The 24,335-nt window shown below is 36.1% G+C and overlaps 1 protein-coding gene across 2 annotated transcripts in view; it reads right to left on the reverse strand.

The window, feature by feature from the left end:
* Nucleotides 1-24,335, reverse strand: part of UPF1 (UPF1 RNA helicase and ATPase) — a 55,397-nt gene that overhangs the window by 21,326 nt on the left and 9,736 nt on the right. For both annotated transcript variants that reach the window (XM_012542170.3, XM_031948175.1), the window contains exons 2-6: nt 12,601-12,743; nt 9,861-9,950; nt 7,779-7,946; nt 6,518-6,698; nt 126-287 (exon numbers count right to left, since the gene is read on the reverse strand). In XM_012542170.3, the coding sequence (XP_012397624.2) occupies nt 126-287; nt 6,518-6,698; nt 7,779-7,946; nt 9,861-9,950; nt 12,601-12,743 (744 nt within the window). The remainder of the gene's footprint in view (nt 1-125; nt 288-6,517; nt 6,699-7,778; nt 7,947-9,860; nt 9,951-12,600; nt 12,744-24,335) is intronic.

The raw sequence follows: 24,335 nt of genomic DNA on the forward strand, positions 1-24,335 counted from the left end.
AACAATGTAAAAAAAAATTATGCTATTTGTTTCCATGTTTCTACTTTCAAGACAAAACTTGGCCTACAACAAACCAAATCCCATTAAGCCTATTCCAAAACCAGTCAATATTTCACACAAATTACCTGGGATTCTTTAAGTTTCTTATCATAATCTGCTTCCAGTTTAACAAGTGGGCCAAAGATATTTTGATACTGATAAGCATCCTCATAGCGAAGCAAGACATGCTGGGGCTCTTCATCAACACCTGGCTTTTCCAGATCTTCAAGAGTTGCTGAAGGATTTTCCTGTAAGGATAATCAATCATCATCATATTCCTATAACTGCTCAAGTTTGCAATGTGGCTTCCTCCAGACAGCCCCACGAAGGTAACTTTTCTACATCATGCTAGATATAACAATAGATGCAGAGAGGTCCAGCACCTACTTGACCAGAATCACACAGCTAGCTAATTGGGGTTGGAGTCAGGATTCAAAACCCAGGGCTCTCCACCAAGTTTTATTCTCTTTCTATCAGGCCATATGGCATCTGGGTTATCCCCAGAATCAAACACAATTAACAACACATTGACAGTGAAAGAAATGCTCTCCTATATACATCTCAGTACCCCCCCCCCCCCCCCCAGAACAGAAACAGGAAGAACATTTTTAAAATTTTAAAATAAGAACTCTAAACAAACATCATAGCAAAGATTGTCAGATAATGGAATATTTCTTTATAGAGAATTTAATCTAACTTTTTGCATGTGAATTCTACTCAAATTTTCCTAATAACAGCAAGCCATAAAACCTTTATTATTTTATTTTGTTCAAAGAATATGACAGTCTCTAAGCCATTGTGACAGTATCCACTGGGTGCAGAGAGCCATGCTGCTCTGGATTTGAATGCTGCCATTGAAATATGAACTTAATTTTCTATCCCAAGGCCTTGGTCTCTTCACTTAAAATAAGAAAACTGACCTGTAAATCCTAGGAGCCTGAGTAGGAAGTTTAATACTGAATTACATATCTTAACTGTTACTAGTTGGCAAATTACTCAGGAACAACATATCTTCTCTAACCTCTAGACAGCACTAGAAGGACTCACAGGCCTAAAGGGGAAAGAAGCCTCAGACTACGGACTGACAGAGGTGAATGACTATCCAAAGATCTAATCCAAAATGCACATATATCTTAATAATTAGTGATTTTTCTTCAACCTCCATTTTTACTTGTCACTTTCTTTAATTAGTTTCTCTGAAGTTAACGAAACACCAGTATTGTGAGTTGCAAAGTTATTCCAGATTATAAGGATAAATAATGCTATATATCCAGCACCTGGAACACACTACTTCAACCTTGAAGAACTCATTTTCTCCCATGATCATTTTCTTCTCTTTATGAATCTCAATAAAGTAGACCTTCTCCTATAGCTGACAGAAAAAGTCATGTGTAGAAATCTATTAAATGGACAAAGTTATCTTGTCACATTTTCATTTGAATGCAAATGAATTAAAGCCTTGACAAGTTATCCAACTAGAACTCCAAAAAGGTGAATCTTCTCATCTATCAATCAAGAAGTCACAATCTAACACAGAGCCTTGATCTGAGCCATTGCTAAGTCATACTTTCAGCTCTCAAATTTAGGGGATCTTTGACTCTAGGACTAATCTGAACAGTTGTGAATTACATAGCATGTACATCTGCAACTAGGAATTACAAAGATTCTTTCCATGAAGAGACTGAGTAGCTTTCATGAAGTGTGAACCTTTACCACATGAATTAAGTGGCATTCTGCTTGTTAAATAAGAAAACCCCAAGTAAAATCTGGTTGCAGAGGAAAATCGTAAGCACAATCTTTTAATTTATACTTCATAGACAAAAAGCTTTGAGGTTATTTTCTCAGCATTCATATCTCAGTGTAATTAATTTATTATTTTGGACAACATTCCATTTTCACTCTCGTTTAAATAAACATCCTGAAAATCTGACATCTTGATTTGTAATCATTCTCATAAATTTAAGATTTCATAACCTGATATACTAATTAAAAATTGTAACCAAAAGAGTCTCAGAAGGTCTTTTACTAAAAATCTATTTTAAATTAATATAGGTCCATAAACTAACTGTTCCGACATTCAAGAAGCTTACAAGTGAAAAGTGTTAAGACCAGATAGGCCTAATCCAAGCTTCCTAGGCCTGAATCTTATGATCCCAATAATAAAGGATATATATCCTATAAGAGGTCATCCAGATGTTCTTAACTGAAAGCCTCCAACAATGAGAAGGAATTCACTGCTACCTGAGGCAAAGATTTACTTGGTTGGACACACAGAGAAACTACATATGAACAACAAAAATCAAATAATGAGCAAAAAAGTCTATAATAGGCTCTGGCAATGATCTAGACCAGGAGTTCTTAATCAGAATATAGTAATTTGGATGGGAAAAAAAGAACTATATCTTTATTTTTATATGCAAGAAATATAACATTTCTTTCTATAGTATTATGAATGCAGGCAACATTCTGAAAAGGATTCTGTGTCATACAAAAAAGGAGGAACTCTTGATTTAGCCTCTTACTCCACCTAGAAAAATTGTATGAAAGAACAATGTACATGTCAAGAGTTATGCTCTTTGTAATGTCAAATACTTCAAAAGGCTGGGCACATTATTTTTTTTAAAAAATTTTCTGTTTTCCTTACTATTACATTTCAATGTTGTTAAATACCATAAAGTACAAGTCAACAAACATTTTGTGCTCACTACAGGCAAGGTGTTAAGGAGAACAACTGTCATTCCCAAGGGATTCACATTCTATTTGAAAGAAATTGTGCTGAACTGATGCTGAGTGAAATGAGCAGGGTCAGGAGATAATTTTATACTTCAACAATAATACTATATGATGATCGATTCTGATGGACCTGGCCATCTTCAGCAATGAGATGAACCAAATCAGTTCTAATAGAGCAGTAAATGAATTGAACCAGCGAAACAACTCTGGGAGATGACTAAGAACCATTACATTGAATTCCCAATCCCTATTTTTTTCCCTGCCTGCATTTTTTATTTCCTTCATAGGCTAATTGTATACTATTTCAGAGTCTGATTCTTTTTGTACAGCAAAATAATGGTTTGGACATGTATACTTATTTCATATTTAATTTATGCTTTAATATATTTAACATATATTGGTCATCCTGCCATCTAGGAGAGGGGGTAAGGGGAAGGAGGGGAAAAATTGGAACAAAAGGTTTGACAATTGTCAATGCTGTAAAATTATCCATGCATATAACTTGTAAATAAAAAGCTATTACAATTAAAAAAAAACAAACAAAAAAAACACAAACAAAGATATTGTCCTAAGGATAAGCGCAAGGCAGAATGATGGCAGGACAAAGCTGGGGACAGTAGAATGTAAACTGTATGATAGTTTGGTCAAAGCACAAAGAATATAAAGGGAAATAGTGGGAGAAAACTAGAGAAGTAGTTTGTGAGAGGTCTTGGATACTCCAGTGAATTTCTACTTTATGGACTGGAGAAAATAAATATGAAGACAAGAAGTCCAGTTAAGAGAGCAGGTATTTCAAAGATAAGAAATCTGGAACAGGATTATGCTAAAAAAGATGAATTCAAGAGACTTTAAAGAGGTAGAGTCAACATGACCCTCCCCCTTTTAAGAATTTTACTCCAAAAACTGAGGGAAGGGGGAAAGAATGGAGTAAAAGAGAAAGGTCAATATTTATGCAATGAGACTGAGATTCACTGAATAAAGAGCAGGTGCTCAAGTATGTCTACTGACATAGCTAAATGAGGGAAATTAGGCAGAAAGGATGAAAAATCAATTTCCCACCCAATACTGGTAGAAGGGAAAATAAAGATGTACACGCACGTATGTGGGCATGTGCATGCATGCACTCCTCTCCCCTCCCCAACTGTTAAGTGTTTTTGTCCTGTATATGTAGTATCTCGTATGTGCTTAGGCATATACATGTTATCTTCATTGGAATGGGAGTTCCCTGAGGGCAAGACTTTTTCTGCCTTTCTTAATACCCCAAGACCACAGCACAATGCCTACTATAAAAGAGATGATGAAGAAATGTTTAGTGGACTACTCTGGGCCAGACACTAATAAGAAATTTATCCTATTAATCCCTCATGGTCCACTCCCAACTACTTAAAGCTCTAAGCAAGTCAACTTTGTCTGGTTTTTCCAAGTACAAATGGAACCATTTCTTAACCTGTAGCAGGTGATACATGCAAGTAAAGGAACAGGGAAAAGTAAAATAGATGGTAAGAAAAAGTCAGATAGAATCACATGGCACTATAAGCATCATATTTATAGTTCAATATACCCAAATGCTCTGTAAACAATAGGCAGTAAAAAAAGGCAGGAATCTGGTTATTACAAAGTTGCTACTGACATTTTACTTCTCTTGTTTTGTCAGGACAATACACTGGAGTGAGATTTTAGACTTTGACAATTCATCCTCTGCTTGAAAATCTCCACTAAAAGAATGTGGTACCTTCTCTGATCTGGAGCATTCTCTCTGTCATCTTTTCTAGCAAAGTGAAATTTGCTCCTCTATAACTTTTCCTTTGAGCTCTCTCTTTTGACCCAAGTAAATTTCGTTAACTGCCTTGACTCATAAGTACTTATTTAATACCTATGAGGCAGGCACCTTTTAAGAGCGACAGAGTGAATGATTTCTAATGAAGCTAAAAATATGGGTTGAGGCAAGGATGGAAAGGAATCTAAGAGCTAAATATAAGTTTCCATTTTGGGTTCAAGGTAATAGGGTGCCAAAGGACTCAATGGAGTAGGGGGTTTCTATGGTCATATACCTACACTTTAGGAAAGGAAGAGGCCAAACCTAGGCAAGAGTAATGATGGTGTGAAGTAAAGTGGTGACTGTGTGTGCAAGAGAAGAGGCTGGCTAAGAGAGATGGCATAGAAATAAGTAGGGAAATGGCAAGGTTGTTCAACTATCTGGGATTAATAATTTCATTAAAAATTTATAACAATGAGATAACATATCAAAAATTTATGGGATTCAGCAAAGCAGGATTCTAGGGAAAATTTATCTCTCCAAACACACCAAAAAAGAGTCAATCAGTGAACTGGGCATGAAACTAAAAAACTAGGAAAGCAACTGAATTGATACATAGAGTAAGAGGAAGAATAAGGAGTCAAGTTGAGATTACAAACCTAGGAGACTAAAAGGATAGTGTCATCTTTGACAGAAATGAGGAAGTCTAGAAGAGGGTGGTTGGGGGGAAGGGAAATGGGAAATATAAACAGATGGACAAACAAGTGAAATGTTTTGATAAGGTAAAGTTGTGTCTTTGAATTGCGTAATTTCAAAGGTTTAATTAGGAGAGGCATCTGGTGATGAACTGAAGCCTAAAGATAATATGGAGAGACCATAACTGAATAAATAGATCTACGAGTCATTTCAATAGATAATTTCAAAGAGAGAATTTTGAGGAACATCCAAAATTAGGCAACATGACATAGCCGATAACCCAGGGCAAAGGTGAAACAAAAGTTAGCTTGAGGGTATAATATAGTAGGATCTAGTGAAGGTTTCTTTGTTTTTTGGTTTTTGTTTTTTTTAAGGAAGATGGATTTAGGTATGTTTGAAGGAAACAGTAAACCTATGTGTGTGTGTCCATGTGCATATAGAAAGGGAGAAGAGATGGTCCAAGTGGCAATCTGCTAAAAAAAAGAATGAATTGGAGGAAGAAAGGTTAAGGGCACCTGTGGAGACAGAGTGCTCTCTAACAATAAAAGTTACCTTACTGCCTGAGATAGGAAGAAAGGATGAGAGAGTGGGGGATGGTCACTGGGATTTGAGATGAGAAGAACTCATGTTGATTGGCCTTAAATTTTCTCAAAAAGAGGCAAGGTTCTCAAATAAGGTAAAGAGGGTGGGGAGAAAGCAGGACAGAAATCAATTCCCAAAGTATAAAATGATATACTTTAAGCTGGCACGAAGTTGCGACAAAATCCAAGTAACAAGAACACTGGTTTATCAAATGTTAGTAGTTTGAAGAGAGGTTTGGAATAATTTCTGTGCTAAATCAGAGAGGGAACCAGTTAGGGACAATTGCCTTGACACAGTGAGTCTACCAAAGCAAGACCATATGGATACCTGGGTTACCCAGTTGGCACAGGTGTTTCATTTGTTCAGAATGTGTTCAGAAGAATAGCACACCACCACCATTTTCCCCCCAATAATGATACTTCAAATATCTGAAGACAGCAATGATGTCACCTTAAACCTTATCTTCTCCAGGTTATTCATCCTTGTTGCCTTGATACAATTCACAAGAGTGTCAGCTATCTCAATCGTAAAAGCCCTTTCTGAATTGTAGCACCCATAATTGATATTCCATATATTGCCTAAGTGACTAGGCCAGAAAACACACTGAATTCATAGAAAGATTCAATCAGGAAGTAATTTTTCTCTCAATGTGTAGCCAAAACATAAAATGTGACGCCCTGATCTATTTTAGGTCTTTTGAGAAGATCATACCTTCCAGAGTTCCTCTAGTTTGTTGATTTGTTGCGCTGTAATCTGCCGTGCTCTCAGCTGCTCCTGCTCAGAAGGAATCTTTACCAGCCAGGAAAGAAAGCAGCGATCCTGGATCAGAGGCTGCCACTGGGAGCTGTCCCAATTGATATCCTTTAAGCTGCTCTGACTGGCACAGGGTTGCCTACAAAATCCAAATTACAAGGACAATGCATTCATGGGTCAAATGCTAGGAGTTTATCTAACAAATTAAATAGGACCTTGTCCACTATCTATGTGCTCTGACCAAAAATTGGCCTGTTACTTCAAATCTTCAATTATAAATTTCCTAACACATGTAGATTTTTCATTTTTCAAAAGTTATGAGAAGCCTTAAAATTGGACAGATACATTTTTGAGATTAGCCAAGATAGTCACTGTTTCTTCATAATGACAACTCAAAAAAGAGACTATGGGGTGGAGTGAAAGAATCTCACAGGTGAATAGAGAAGATTCAGAGAAGAAACTTTCACCTCAGGCAAACTTTTACACAGAAAAAAAAAAAAGGTTAACAAATTTTTAAAATTCATCTATATCCAATGTACTTTTGCTCAGTACTGTGGGAGATTAACCAAGGTATAATGCCTACCATCTTCAAAAAGTTTATTGTAGTTGTATGGAAAGAAAATTAAACAATATTTTTGAAGTAAAATCTAGAAATTTATACAGAAGCTGTATCTGAACTTTTATCTTTTACCCACTGTCCCTTCTCATAAACCATGGCAAAGCCCATTATATATATAGGGTCAAATTTCACTTGTTTGCCCTTAAGACATCTATTAAGCACACACCTTGAGCAGGGCTCTTAACCACTCATGCCCCAGATAGCTCTCTAAGACTAAAGTATAGAGCAGGGGATGAATCATTTCAGTAGGAGTTTCCTTCAGAATTGTATTCTTGCATCCCCTTCCCCCCCAAAAAAATCTGTGACAATTTAAGTATTTGAGAAGCTAAAAAGAATAAAAACATTTCCTATCCTAATGAAGCTCACAATCTTAATCACACAGAGAGTGAAAGGAGAGATATGGGATGAATTAACCTCAACACTTGAAACAATTAAAAATTATATATATATATATATATATATATATATATATATAATTGCATTGACTGAGGCAAAATTGTGATGAGAAGAGCTAGGAATCAACAAGGAAATAGGAATTGAGACAGGAGTTGCAGATTTTAGAAGGATTGGATAATCTTTTAATAAAGTCTTTTCTCTTACCTGCAGAGGAGTACCACTACTGAATCAGCTTTGGCAGGTATGAAGCCAAGGAGAAACACATTCCGACACCCACAATTGTAACACTCCAGCACAGTCTCCCCCAAGGGTCCATCCTTGTGGAGAGTTACTTCTTTGCATTTTGCTCTTACAAGATGATTTACAATGTGGCTGAAATCGGGACAGAATAAAGCATGGTTGAAAACCAAGAATAAACACACAAGTTGATTGTTTCTAATTTTCCCACTTAGAAGTGAAATATTTATGGTCAATTAGCAGGTACTTAAGAACATCTCACTCATCTTAGCATCATCAGAGAATGAGATGTTCCATATAACAACTATCTAGACACCTGAAAATTTAAAAAGAATTTTAAAAAAAATCTTTCTAAAAATGTTATTTTACCTTAAACACATCTGGCAAAATATTTATAACCTTTTATATCCTCCTTTTTCTATGAACACAATATAATCGAATGTCCTTAGAAACTAAGGAAGGTGGCTATTTGTCCTGATTTCTGTGACTCTTTCTCTCCCTATCCCCCCAACTGCACATGCTTTTTTATAGTTAGCTTATCCCTAATTACTTGCTGTGGCATTTGAGCTTAACAATGCTGCTTCTAATTATTGTCTAAGGAACCAGATGACCAAACTTGTTAAGATCAGATATCAACTAAGAGTCAAGAGACTCCAAAGTGAGAGCTCATGTGGTTTTTCAATGGTGAAAAGATACAAATTTTAAAAGTACATCGCCCCTTTAACACCTGCCTGCCTGCACAAAGGTCAATTTCTGGCTTGTCCAATTCATTGTGTTCCTGGGAGTGAAGGTTAACAGAGAAGTGATGAAGATAAAATATAGCAAAACGCTAGTCAGTCAAAATGCTTAGGAATGGGATGCACTGACTATTCTAGTTTTCTAGTTAGTCCTGTTCTTGAAAAATCTTTCTAATTAGTTGTTCTTCTAGACCAGAATCTGATTACACAGTACTATAGATGCAGAAAGTGCAGAAGTCTAGACATAATGAACGTATACTCAGGAATATGTCAGAAGCTTGTAGGACTTTTGGTTCCCATTTGCCTCTTTCCTCAAAGTGAACTGCAGAAGAAAAATTTAAACAGGTTAAATACTGGCTACACAAGGTTTAAGAGGGGAAAGGGAGTAAATATTTACATAGAACTTACTGTGTGCCATGTACTTTACAATTCTTTGATTTGATCCTCATAAACCACCCCGGGAGACTGATGATATTATTATCCCCATCTTACAGTTGAGGAGACCGAGGCAGCGGAGATGGTAACTTGGCCAGGGTGACATAATTAATCTGAGGCCTGATTGAATTCAGATCATCTTAGCTGCAAAGTCAGTGATCTCTACTTAGCTGCTTCACCATGAAAAGCATTGTTATAGTGGGGAAAAACACTAATCACTGACCCTCAAAGTCACTTTGTGCTTAAGTGCCACTCCATCCCCTTACTAGCTGAAGGATAAGTCAAACTCTCAGTCTATTTCCACATTTATAAAATTGGGATAATAAACTTTAGTAAGATAATCCCAGGAACAAAAATGCAATAAATGCACTATTTATTGCATTTGATGGATGAGAATGAAGCATACAGGAAAAGGTGAAGCCTAAGAAGCATTAAGATCATTACTTTTTTTTTTCCTTTGGTAAAAGAAATCCAAAATGGGCAGTAACTTTAGAATTTGATAGAGTTCTAAATTTTAAGGTTACATCCTATGCTTGCACAACTTAAGTACTAAAAAACACTCATATCACCCCAAACAAAATAAGCAACTTAATTTGATTAGATTTGATACAGGTCTTGCATATGTATGATAAATATCAAACTAAAATATAGTACTTTCTAGTAAATGTTAATGAACTTTTCTTTGATGGACCAGAATCTGGTCATTATACATGAAGGCATTCACATAGCACCATCTGTTTGAAGTTAAACCAGTCACACAGGAGGGAAAAAAGGCCAGGTTTGTTAACATGATTTTCTATTATACTTCACTCCATCACTTCCATACAGTTCTAAATACAAATCTGATTAAAGAACCATGCATGTTTTGATGAATTACCTGCCAGAAGTGTTTCCGCGTCCATTACAAAACCATTTCTTGCTAGTATTGCAGTAAACCACGCAAGCCGGATCATGGATGCCACAGTAACTAAAAAAGGAAACACATCACAAAACTTTAAAAAGTAGAGAGGTTTGTTATTCGCTTTTAGTTTAGTATGATGTAAAATTCTTTTCTTTTATGTCCTTTCAAGTTTTGCATCAAGCAACTTCAAGTAAGATAATCCCAGGAACAAAAATAAATTCATTAACTTCAGAGCTTAAGTGCTGAAAAATCAAGACAGAAATATTAGGAGGATTGTAGAGAATTATTTTGTAATGGGAAACAGTTTGATTGAAACCAATTTTTACTGAGTTTGATACAACTGTTGATAGATGCCAGTTAAGCCATTATTGTTTTAAATTCAATCGGGCAAATAGATATCCCCCTCAATTCTAAGCAATGAAAGCCTAATATACAAGGATATAATTACTACCACCACTTTTGAGTTTCATCCTTTATAATTTAGTAAATAGAAAACAAATATTTGATTTGAAGAGAGCTAATACCATTCAAGTAACAGCAGCATAAGATAGGAATTGGATCTATGACTTCACTGCTACAAGCAATGGAATGAAGAAAAATAATCAATGATGAGAAAATTCTACTGCTAAAGTTGGTTTGGCACCTCTACAACTTTTAGTCTCAGAAACCTGCCTCGAGCATTAAGGAGCTAATGATCTGTCCTACGTGGCAGAGACAGTGTTTGAATTCTTGGCTCCCAAGCTGGCTCTTCCCACACCACTTCAAACTGAGAAGGCGGAGATTTTTCTAGTACTAACAATGAGGTAGCTACTTTGAGTCAGTAAGGCCTGAGTTCAAATACATTAGTTAAGGAATTTTGCCCGTTTCTAAGTTCACTCTCTAAAATTGAAATAACAATAGCACCTACTTCCCAAGATTGCGTGTGAGGATCACAAACATAAAACATCCAGCAAACCAAAGCTAATCGTTTTTTAATGTTTCTATGAATGTAGGTTATTCCCCTTCTCTGTGCAGCTTTCTTACCTGCTGAGATAAAATGTAGAAGGCACCCCACATCCCATTCTGACTATGAGCTTTAATTCACAGTATCTTCCATGACAGTCCATGGTCTAACTCCAAAGTATGTGTATCAAAATGTCAGCTTTATCTTGAGTCAATTGTAAACTCAATATATTGTGTATTCCCAATTTCAAAGCTGTGCTACACAATAATGTTTATATTCATTTTACAAAGCACTTTAAGATTTAGAAAGCATACCTTGGGAAGTATACACTGTGATCTGTATAGTTTTCATTTTACAGAGGAAGTGAAACTCAAGTTAAGTGTCAAGTTCTCTCCCACCTTATCTCACTGGACCTATAAACTCTACCAGAATATTCCTAACTGCTTGCAAATCTAATTCATTTAGTAAGACTCAAGTTCAAGCTCTTCCACTGCTCCAACCCAGAAGAGCTTATAATTCAGTGCTGCTTCATCAAAAAAGTTCTGATTTGTACTATGTGCCTGTGAAGAATTCAAATGGTGCACATTTAGGCTCTGAAAAAAGAAGCCTCCCAAAGATCAAAATGTTAAAGCTAAGTGTTAAGTGTGTATAGAGGATGGGGTATAGGAAACAGTAGGTATGGTATGATAGGGGGAAAAAAACAAAACAAAAACAAAACATTAGATTCCAAAGAGAGTTGGATTCTTTAAATCTGTACCTCTTTCTTCTTAACATTCTCTAAGCTCAACTAATGGTAATCTCTAGGAACCCCATTTTTCACTATTCCCCTTCCCTGAAATGTTCTCCCTCCCAAATCTTAACTCTTATAATCCCCTCCAATTGCTAATGCCATTCCCCTAGGGTTATTTTCCATTTACTCTATATTTAATTTGTATGTTCTGATTTGATATGATATCTCTCCCATTAGACTGTATGCTGTTAGAGGTTTTGGGCTTTTTCTTTGTCTTTCCGATAGAACAGGGTCTGGTTTATAATAAATACTTATTGATGCTATTTCTGGTCCAAACACTGACTAGTTGCCTGATCTTAGGCAGGTTCATGTTTCTGTTTCTTAATTTCTTACTTGTAAAACTATAGGGTAGAACTATATAAACTAAAGTCCCCTTCTGGCTGACATTCTCAATTCTAAAGTCTCATAAATCGACATTCTATGGCTTTAAAACAAAATGCACATGCATTTTAATATAACTCAAAGATTTGGAAAATATAAGTAAATCAACTCTTTAAATCCATTAGGAAAACTAATCAGTTTCAAAAATTCTATGACAAGCTCTTTGTAAAACAAATCACCTCTGATTTTATCCATCAATCCAGATTTTCACTGGTGAAAGCAAGTTAAAATGAATCATAAGGATAACCCTGATAGGGAAAAGAAGTCACAGAAAGGAAAGCCTGAATTCTGTCTGAAAGTATGCAAGATATTCCATTTCTTTATCTTATGAACTAGTATGAACTTAAGGCAGCTAATGACGGTATTTTCTCTTTCTACCCTCTTAATGTCTGCAGTACAAACCCATTAAGCTTGTAAATATCCTAAGGATGGGGCTGTATGTAACAAAAGCAACATTATAGTCCAAGATTTTAATTCAGGTTCTAAAAGAGAAAGCATACCACCTGGGAAAATACTTCACCACAATTTTCTCTTATGACTATGGCAAATACCAGTATTTGATGTTTGTCATTCCTAGAGTTTGGAACAGAATGGATTTTTACCTGCAAGCATGCACAGGAAGATCCTTTGTATAGTAAGTATCTTCTTCATCTTCTTCAAAATTCAATTCAGCCAACAGTTGGCTAGTTTTAGCTACACTGTCATCCACAGCACCATTCTGCAGGATACCATCAGGTCCATTAACCTATGGTAAAAAGTCAGTTGAAAAATTTATGATCTAAAGCTAGTACACTTTTCATACAGCAAGATGTATTAAAAATAAATAAATTTATCAAGGGAAAAAAAAATAAAGCTAGTACACCTTATCTTAAAAGATGTGTTCAAACAACTACACAATGCATTGTTTTTCTACAAGCAGGGAAGACTGGATCACAACTCAATTTCCACCTTAAGTTTTATTTTGTTTATTTGTTTATTGCTGAGGCAATTGAGGTTAAGTGACTTGTCCAGGGTCACCCAGCCAGGAAGTGTTAAGTGTCTGAGATCATATTTGAACTCAGGTCCTCCTGACTTCAGGGCTAGTATTCTAACCATTGCGCCACTTAGTATCATATATTACCCACCTTAAGTATCATATATTACTTTTCACTAGTAAATCCACTGGATTTGAAATTTATTACTTATTTTCCATATATACAACCCCTATATTCTTGCAATTGTTATTTGAGCATGTGGAAAAGGAACAGGGAAAATAATTTTGAACATTTTCGACAAGTGCAGGTTGTGCCTAGACAATTTAGGCATCTCAGACATTACAATTGAATATTAGGTGACATCTTCCTCTCCATTACTCTTTCAATTTGTTCTTAATCTTACTGTTAAAGAACCTCAGCTAAAAAAAAGGTATAAAAACTTTGAGGTGGATATGCTTCTATTCAAAACCTTTCAATGATATTCTATTCTCTACCAAATAAAAGTTCAAACTCCTTACGATGACAATAGAAGAATCTCCTTGGTTTCGTCCTTCTTCATTCAAACTTGCCTAACCAATGCACCTGATCTTGCCTCAGTACACTTCCTACCTCTACATCTGCTCACCTATATTCATCTTAGAATGTCTCGATCTCTTTCTGATGAAATATTAGTCACCTTCCAGATCCAGTTCAAAATGCCATATCTTCCATTAAACTTTCCCCCCCATTTAAACAATTTCTGGTTTTTATGCCTCTCTCATAAATTTAAATGTACTTTTTGTGTATGTGATTGGCTGTTTCTTATACATTTTAAAGTGAAGGACATTTTCTTATGCATTTTTCTATCTCTCCCAGACATTATATAAAGAGCACTGCAGATAGCATACAACATTTTTTACCTCTCAAAAATCTATTCACATCAAGTTGTTCTAAGCACACATAACTAGATAAGCAAATTACTTATGACCGAAGGCTAAGTTACATTATCAGAATACTCATCTCAAAAACACCACAAAAGGTATTCTGATTGTTTCTTGAAACCATACTAATTACACTACTGGTATGCTATGTTACTAACATCTTATGAAGCTGATCATACAATCTATAAAATTTCAAATTGTATTTACAGTAAGATCAAGAATTCATGTAAGAACAGCACTAATTAGATTGCATCACACAAAAACAAGAATATCTTTAGTACATTTACCCCATGTTATGAATCAGCTTATTAAAAATGCTCATCTCCACCCTTTCCACATGACTTTCAACCTTTCTTTATAACTAAACAATTAAAATCTCCAACTTAACTGAAACCAACAATCCCTAATTATAAGTCTTCTCCCTTTGACAAAGTTCACATTCTTTTTAGTCAACCAGCAAGAGGCTAAGACAGCACAATGTGGTAAAAATGGTAAATCCAATGCTAGACAGGGTAGAGAATAGTTTTAGTTCTAATTTCACAACTTTTACATGTCATCCTCTTTGTAGCTCTACTTCCTCATCTATAAAACAGAAATTGAAAAATATTCCATCTACTGTGACTATTGGGAATATCAACTCAATATAAAGGCATTTTGAAAAATAGAAAACATGATAACACTAAAGCACTCAAAATTCATATTATATAATCCATATAATGGATGTGTTTACAAAACACATCCATTATCTCATCTGATCCTCAAAACTCAGAGACTGACAAAGTATTAGCCCCACTTTACAGATGGGGAACTTGAGTCCCCAAGGAAGGACCTAAGGTCCAAAGTCAAAAAGGTATCAAGTGGCAGAAATAAAACTCAAACCTCTATTTTCTGATCTCCAGTGCAAGGTTCTGCTCTACCACACTGGTCTCCCTCAGTGTACTTGTCTTTCCTCATATCTGGCTTATCTGATCCTATTCATTTAAGAACTTTGGGCCTGGTTAATCTACTGGGCACTCTGAACTGCAAATGTAAAAACACTGTCTTTGTCACTATATATCACAATTTTCCCAACACAATTTGTGGAATTGTCAGATTAGAAGCCCTGTAAGTGTGTGGGAAATGTGCCCTTATGAATTGTATAATAATGAGTCAACAAGAACTGAATATGCTTTTCACATTTTCTGTGGGAGTTAGCATATAGTTATTTTTTATCAAGATAATTCCATCTTGATGCATGATATAAAGGAACAATTTCACTATGCTTTGTGACTTCCTGGGTTGCCTGCAGTTCTCAAAGTGTGCATGTGTGAGTGTGTGCGTGCATAGGGAATAGGAAAATCATCTAGTCCAATATCCTTGTTCTACAAATAAGGAAACCTGAGACCCAGATTCATTAGGTGATTTTCTAAGTCACAAAGCTAGTAAACTGAAGAGGCAGGATTTTAAAAGCAAGCTGTCATTCTAGAAAGAACTGAGTTCAAAATAAGAAGGCAAATAGGTTATGATTTTCATCAGTAGTACTTACTGAAATTGCAGAGACCACCAATATATATAAGTATTGCTTCGGTTAAACGTTTAAATCATGTGCAAACCAAACCAAACCAAACCAAACCCTGCACAGCTCCTTACAATTTGTAAACCTTGCATCAAGCACGCCGAATTCTTTACTTCAACATCCATGGCTCATCATTCATCTTTAACCAGTCACTCACTTTGCTTTGTTACCTCAAATGTGTTGTAACAGTCATAGCATAAAAAAAATAGATGGAATGTAAGAAAATTCCTTTGACAACTCACTGAAAAGTTCATTTCTCACCAGGACAGCTCTACTATGGCCCAGCCCAGGTTCTTCATCCTAAAGCCTCACTCTAAGCCTTAGAATTCACACACTGAGAGAATTCTCTGTCCCTTTGACCTCTCCTCAAAGAGTGGATGATGACTCTGCCAGAATTTCCACTTAAGTACTCGGTTCTGCCTTGCTCTAATTCTTCTGCAAGCCAGAGTACCTGCATGTCCCTAACCTTCTTACAGTTTCCTTTTGTGTGTTGGTTTCCCCATTAGAATATAAGCTCTGTGAGGGCAAGAGCCATCTTTCTACTGGTATCACAGAGTGTGCTTGATAAATGCTTGCTGATGGATAGATTTACTTGGGTTAAATTACATGAACTATCTCAGTTCCTTGTCCTATTTCCATACTTATTACCACCACTCTCTCATTCACCTAATTTACTAGTGTTCCCCGAATTTGGGGTGGGGGAAACAGAAATAGGAAGAGTGGCCAAAATGTGTGAATTCTTCTTTTATAATGACTCTGGCATACACTACCATCACTCAGCTTTAGGTTCTTCCCATCTCCTTGCTAGGAATACTGGCCCCTATTCTCTTCCCTTTCCAAACAATCCTCTGTATAGATACCAAGATAATCTTCCTAGAATACTGGTCTGACCAGATCCTGTTTCCCATCTTTTCCTCCCCCTCCCCCCAAGCGGCTCTCACTGTTTATACAGTATAAACATTTTACCCTGACATTTATAATCTAAAACTAACTTGGCTATCTACCTGTTTCTTTCTTTTTTTCCTCAAATTTATTTATTTTTTTAATTTAATAGCCTTTTATTTACAGGTTATATGTATGGGTAACTTTACAGCATTAACAATTGCCAAACCTCTTGTTCCAATTTTTCACCTCTTACCCCTCCCCACCCCCTCCCCCAGATGGCAGGATGACCAGTAGATGTTAAATATATTAAAATATAAATTAGATACACAATAAATATACATGACCAAACCATTATTTTGCTGTACAAAAAGAATCAGACTCTGAAATATTGTACAATTAGCTTGTGAAGGAAATCAAAAAATGCAGGTGGGCATAAATATAGGGATTGGGAATTCAATGTAATGGTTTTTAGTCATCTCCCAGAGTTCTTTCTCTGAGCGTATCTACCTGTTTCTAATCCCTCCCCAATTTCAATTAAAATAGATGAATAGTTTTTCCAATCTTTTTCTGCATAATCAGAATCTACATGTATACAGTTATCTGACTCTGTGTATGGGCATATGTATATAGATACATGTACATGCTGTATGCTAATAAAAGGTAAACTCTTAAGGACAGGGACTGTTTGACTTTTTCTCTGTGCTTACTGCACCTCCTCTATTTAGATATACAGTTCATCTCCACATCTACTGACATTGTTCTTCCTTATAGTCCCACTTCAGCTTCTATACTTTCTGATGAAGCCCTTCCTGATGATACCAGCTGACAGTGACCTCTTTTTTGCCCCATTTGCATTCTGCCTCATACCATATATTTTTGTACACATGCTCAGACCCTCCCTCAGACTCTGAGGATATGACATTTTTTATCTTTGTAAATCCAGTTCCCAGCATGATGTAAGGAATATGTAAGCTAAAATAGGATTAATGAATTAAACTACACATTCCTAAGTTAAATTTCTCAAGATTACTGGAAAAACAAATGAAATGACCTGCATAAAAAGATCCAGTCAGTTTTCAATTACCTGCACTAATGGAAGAATATGTAGGCTTACATAATTCAAACCAGAAAGCAATCCCTAAGTAAAGATTTGCTTCTTAGACACTGACAGAATTTTTCATCTCCATTATCCAGCAGGATGCCTATGCTCCCTTCTCTCCTTGTTCTCCAGTCTTATAAACACATACTTTCTACTCCTGACCATGATTATGATTGTGACTGTAACCTTGACCTAGGTGAAGCTAGGTGAAGCTCAGTCACACATTAGGTGTTACTGGAAGACCTCCACTATTTAGGCAGCCTGGAACCCAAATGCCAGAGAGAAACTATCTGTGGTTAGAGTTTAAAAAGTCAAGAAACACTAATTTCTCTCTTCCTGAAAATAACTTTTAAGTAACAATTTATTAATGTCTGGTAGTAGTCTTTACTCTGCTAAGCTCTATTTCTAAAAAGTTATCTACACTCCTATCCTCTACCACTTTCACAGTTCCTGGGCAACCTGGGCCTTCCACTCATACTGGTCTCCAAGATAATCAACAATATCTTAGTTGCTAAATCAAGAGGCTTTCTCTGCGATCTCATCTTTCTAGATCACATATTCTTCATGGATACTCTCTTCCTTTGGTTTTCACCATACCATTCTCCTGTCTCCTTATTCCTCAATTTCCTTTTCCAGCTCATCCTCCATGTCCTGCATTTTTCACCTGCCTCCTGGGTTCTACTTTTGCAGCTCAAATTGGATATCCTATGGACACCTCCAACTCCACGTGTTCAAAACTGAACTTGTTCTTTCCTCTGAAAGCCTAGCTTAACTTACTAATTTCTCATTTTTGTCAAGGACACAATAATTCTTCCAGTCCCCTACCTAGGTTCACTTTGGAGTCTTTTGTGACTCTTTCCCTCGGGTGCCAAAATGTTTGATTCTATCCTCCCATATCTGTCCCCTTTTTTTTCTATCCCTAATTCAGACAAGCCCCAACTAAATCTCACATGGTATATATACTGTAACAATTGGCCTCCCTGCCTTCACTAAAGACTTTCCTTCTCTGAACCAACCTCCTAATCTACGTACTATGTTCCAAGCATTGTGCTAAGCAGACCTCACAATGTAATAGGAGAAATGACAAGCAACTAAGTTACAAACAAGTAAAATTGGAAATAATCAAAAGGAAGATACTAAAATTATAAGGAATTAGGAAAAATTTTCTTAAAGAAGATGAGATTTTAGGTGAGACCTGAAAGCAGAGCATTCACAGCATGGGAGACAACCAGTGAAAATGCCCCTAGTGGGAAACCAGGGTATCTTGGTACTTCCTGGAAGCAGCTACATGCTCAACGGTTAGAGCACTGAGCGCTGAGTTAAAATCTAACCTTAAGATACTTGGTAGCTCAGTGTTTCCTCAACTGTAAAATAAGGATAACAATTCCCAAGATTGCTGTGAAGATTTAATAATAGTAATACCTACTCTAGATAGGCTCTTTTTATCTAGAGGTGATTAAGGAGAAATAGGTGATCCACAGTGTTTAAGGCTTCAATAATCAAGAAGGTTAAGGACAGAGAATAGGCCTTTAGATTTGACAATTAAAAGATCATAGATAACTCTGGAGAGAACAGTTTCCTGGAATGGAATGAGAAGGTAAGAAGGCAGACTTTTTAGAGAGTTAAGAGGAGAATCAGAGGGAAAAAAGTAAAGCTATTTATTATAAACAGCCTTCTCATGGAAATTAGCCATGAAAGATGGAAAAAATGGAAGAGAACAAGCAGGAGTGGATATATCAAGTGAGGGTTTTTTTTTTTTTTTTTTTTTTTGATGGAGATATGGGTCTATTTGTAGGCACTAGGGAAGCAATATAGATAGGGAGAGACTGAAGTTAAGTGAAAGAATGGGAATGCTACAACAGCTTACTGGTTTGCCAAAGTGATTCCTAAAGCACAGGCCATAAGTCTGATTACTAATACCCCTACTCAAAAAGCTTTAGTAGTTCCTTAGGGCCTCTCAGAAAAAGTACTAACACCTAACATAAATGAACTCCCAAGATATACTAACTACTCCATTATTTTTTAGTGTCTTAGGTACTTTACATATCTCTCCAGACTGATTAAACAGTGTTCTCCCTCTTGTACTACATTTCAGCCAAAGTGGCCTGGGTACTGTTTCCTGTACAAGACACTCCATTCCCATCTTCACTACCCCTTTGCACCCACTACCTTCCATCCCTGCAGAGCCCTTCCCATCCTTTCCTTCAGCTTATTAAGCCTGGCTCCCTTTCAAGGCACCATGCTTCAGGTGCCACCTCCTCAGCAGTGCTTTTCTTCATTCCCTCCACATTTTATACCTCCTTCCTCCCATTCCTTTCTTTAGATTGTATTTTATGTTTACATATGGAATAGGTTGATCTGCATGTAAGCATAATTTAAAAACAAAATATATCAATAAAACTTTAAAAAAAATTACTGTCTACATCTTCTCCTTGAAGTAGGAAGCTCCAAAAGGACAGTGACTATTTTAAGTTTTGTATACCTAGTACAGTATCTAGCACAGAGTGAGTACTTTTAATGATTGTTTACTTTATGTGCTCCTTCCACACCTTCATTCCCCAGAAGTCTAGCTTCTTGAAGGCAGAATCTGGATATTAAAATGTTATGATAACACGCATTTAGTAGTATCTGTTGGTAACAATGCAAAACCTCCCTTCTTTACAAAGGGAATTCTGGGTGATATGATTAATTATGATCAGTTGCTCTTTTCCCTTTTTTTTTTTTTTTTTTTTTTTTTTTTTTTTTTTTTTTTTTTTTTTGTTATAAGGAATAACTTACTAGGGAGGAGAGGGTTATGTTCCAAAATGAGCACAAGACAGCAACAAAAAATATTTTTTCAAGAAATGAATACAAAAGCTGAAAACCAAAATCAGAATCACAGAATTTCATTACTGGAAGGGACTCCAGATGCCATCTAGTCCAGCCTAGAAGAAAAAGAATCCTTTCTAGTACACATCCATCAATGACCCCACAGACTTTGCTTGAAGCCCTATAGTAAAAGGAAACCTCAGGCCTGCTCAGGCATCCCATATCATTCTTGGAAAGTTCTAATTGGTAGGAAGTTTTCCCTTAACTTCATGTATTTTTTCTCCTTAATTCTGCTTTCTGAGGTCAAAGATTCTGAAGATCATTCTCTTAGGATTTCTTGTACTTTCTTCTCTGAGCCAAATACTCCTAACATGTCATGAAGACCCAAACCTTTACTGGTTGCTCTCTGCTGGAAAAGTTTGACATTAGAGACCAAGTATCAAGCATATCTCAACAAGGTCTCTCATTGCTTAAAATTTTGGTAAAGCACAATGGATTATTTTTTTAAATGATTAAAATCTTCAAATTATTTACATGTGATTTTAAAAATGGATCTGAATAGGAGGCAGTATTTGTGAATAGAGGTTGCCTTGTAATCAGAAAAATATGAAATCTAATCTGTCAGATATATATACTGGCTGTGGGCAAGATATTGAGCCTCTTTTGGCCCTCTAGGCAAATGTCTAAAATGTTTCAGAGGGAGGGAAAGAAATAAGGAAGGAAGCCAAAGAGAAAAAATGTATTGTATATGCCAAGCATTTTACAAACATTATCTTATTTAATCCTCACAAAAGTCCTAGGGAGGTGATATTATCATTCCCATTTTAAAGATGAGGAGAAAACTGAGGCAGGAAAAGATTAAGTGACTTGCTAGAAAGTGCCAAGGCTGTAATGATTTGGGCAATCACACCACTTGGCTGCCTGTTTAGAAAGTTCAGTTCCGTATAACAAATTAACATCTCCATCCAAAAAAGAAAAAAAGAAAAAGCCCCAAACCTTAACAAAACAGTAATGATTTGATACATCTCTTTTGATTATGTTTCCATACTTACAGTTTTGTGGGTTTTTTTCCCAGCTTGTTATAAGCCACCAAACATTATATAACATTACCGATTACCAGAGCTCAAAAGGAACTTAAAAGTTTAACCCATGCCTGAGCAGCAACCACTAAAAAAGAACAATTATTTATCCAGACCCCAAAGCCTCCAGTTAATAATGTACAAATGTCTTTTCAAACAAGCCTATTTCAGTATTAGCCCTAAGAACATTTTTCTTTATGTTAAAATATCTACTTCTCTGAAATTTTTACCCATTTCTCCATATTTTGATTTCTGGGACCAAGTAAAACAAGAATATTCTTCTATATAACCTTCCAATATAACCATCAGGTCCAATCCAATCATCACAAGCATTTATTAAGTTCCTACTATGTGCTAGACACATTACCTCCCCTCTTCCCCCATTGCTGATCTCAAGTGTATTCTATCACAGGAAACACAAAATAACAGGTTATTTAAGGAGGGAGCATACTAGCAATTGGGAAGGAAGGGGGACAGGAATACTCAAGCAGCTTGGTGTTAGTTGAGAGTCTTGAAGGAATTAAGGTTTTTTCTAAAAAGGGAATATATCCCAGGGAGAGTTCAAATTTGAACTTAGGTTTTCCAATTCCAAGTCATCTATCCACTATGCCGCTTACCTGTCTCTTATGATAAACCAATCAGGAGGCTATTATAATAACCTAGGTAAGAGGTAATGAGAGCTAAACTAAGATAATGAATGTGAGTAGTGAAAAGGGAATGGATGTTAGAGATGTTGTGGAGTTAAAATATATGTGAGGCTTGTGCTGGAGAAACAGTCCCTATACTCAATAATCTTCTATGATGGGAACAGGGACAGAAAACAACATGTAAACAGATTATGCAAAAAGTTACTTGAAGACAGATAAAACATTAACTAGGGAGTTAAGAGGAAATGTTTTGCATGGGAGGAGGTCCATGAATTGAGTCTCCAAAGAAGTAAGGAAATCAAAGTGGCAGAGGTGAAAAAAGAATATGAGAATGGGAGAGAATTAAAGGCATGCTAGGTAGAAAAATAGAATACTGAATTTGGGGAACAGCAAATAGGCCAGTTTGGTTTAAGAAGAATGTGAAATAACTCCAGAAAAGAAGAATGTGGTAAGAGATGATGGATGCAGTGTTATTAGTTATGAAGGTAGAATTGATAATAATCCTAAATCTTCCTAGAAACATGGAGAGATGTTATAATGATTCAATAGTTCCAAAGAAGTACCCTCCACAAATTATCACCAATTCTTGTGACACTAAATTCTGAAAGAAAAAAAAAATTTAGGATCTACCTTCTACTACCAGTCTTATCTGAGTCACTGCATGCTGACAGTCATTCTGTTTCTGCCACCCTTAGGGAGGATCTGGGAAGATACTAGAACACTCCTCCTGGGTTCTAGTTTTTACAGCAGATATAAGTTAAACCAGTCACATTAATTCAACACTTCTTTCCTCCTTTCTTTTTAAAAAACCTTCCATTGTACCAAATAGTTCCCCTACTAGTCTTGGTTTATACCAGTTCTTTTTTTCTAATAATTAACTCACTTTGTATAAATGAGAGAAATATAATGATCACATTGGACTTGACAGAAACCATGGTTTTAAGACATAAGTATTCACATCACCCTTACATTTTAAGTTCAAAATTTATGGCAGAACTTCATCTATTCAATTATATTCAAAATAATCTAGATAACTCTTATTGCCAACTGCAACTGAGTTTATTATGTTAGTTGAAGCAAAGCACACCACGTATCATGATTTGTGGACTAATACTATCATACAGCTAGGTAGCACCATGGATAGAACACTGGACCTGGAGTTAGGGCGATCTAATTCAAATCTGTCCTCAGACACCAGCTATGTGACCATGGGTAAATCTCTTAACCCTGTCTGTCTCAGTTTCCTCATCTATAAAATGAGCTGGAGAAGGAAATGGCAAACTGCTCCAAAACCCCAAATGGGGTCAGAGAAAATTGAATATGACTGAAAAATGATGAGTATGACATAAACGAGAGGTAATTTAAATGAACTTCACCCTCAGGTAATTACCTAATCTGTAAGTGGGGAATGAGGAGGGGCTGGAGAGAGAATTAGGCAAGGTTCAGTCCATGAACAGAGAAGGTGCCAGTCAGATACTGAATAATGTAAATATCAACAAATGAAATTTACAGTGTTCTTAAAGTATTTTTCAGTGCCACTCATTTAAGCCTCACAACAATTCTGCAAGTACAGCAGGTTTCATCATCACTTTTTACAAAGGAGAAAGTTTAAAATTTAGCACAAAAGCTAGGCTACAGTTAACTAATATCTAACATCAGGTGTAGTAGCACTAGGTTCAGATTCGGACTCTTGACACTTAACAGTTGCATGACCTCAGATGGTATATTAAGAAAAAGAACATTACTAGTCGTTTGGCTTCTCTCATTCAACCAGAAATCTAAAAGCAAACAGTACAGTTTGGATCCTCTATTCAATCCTAGTTAAGAAATAATTTGCATCTCTTACAATTCTCTTAAAAAGACCCAGGTTCAGTGAGGCTTTCTATTAAGGATCAGAATCAGCAACTCTTTACTAATGCAACTAAACTCAGGAAGCAAGGGAAAAAAAATACTGATAATAAATTTAAATGATTCCTAGGCAAGGCACAACCAAGACAAATAGGCACAATTTACAGGATAGCATCTACTATTCAAAACCACCTAGTTATATTGTCATTTAGACCTCATCTCTAGTAGGGGCAGCTAAATGGTGCAGTGGATAGAGTACCAGTCCCAGTATCAGGAAAACCTGAGTTAAAACCCAGCCTCAGCCACTAACACTTCCTAGCTGTGTGACCCTGATCACACAGTTGCTTAATCCCAATAGCGACAGACAGACACACACACAAATGCTTTGCTGAAAAACCAGAAAACAATACTATTACAGTAATGTCAAAAAAGGAAGGTTAGTCTAGCATAACCTGCTTATGAAGCCATACTGTCTTTTCATGAGCATCACTTTCAAGATATTCACTAACTCTTCCTTTAACG

The sequence above is a fragment of the Sarcophilus harrisii genome, chromosome 1 (assembly GCF_902635505.1).
Source record: "Sarcophilus harrisii chromosome 1, mSarHar1.11, whole genome shotgun sequence".
Lineage (NCBI taxonomy): Eukaryota > Metazoa > Chordata > Mammalia > Dasyuromorphia > Dasyuridae > Sarcophilus > Sarcophilus harrisii.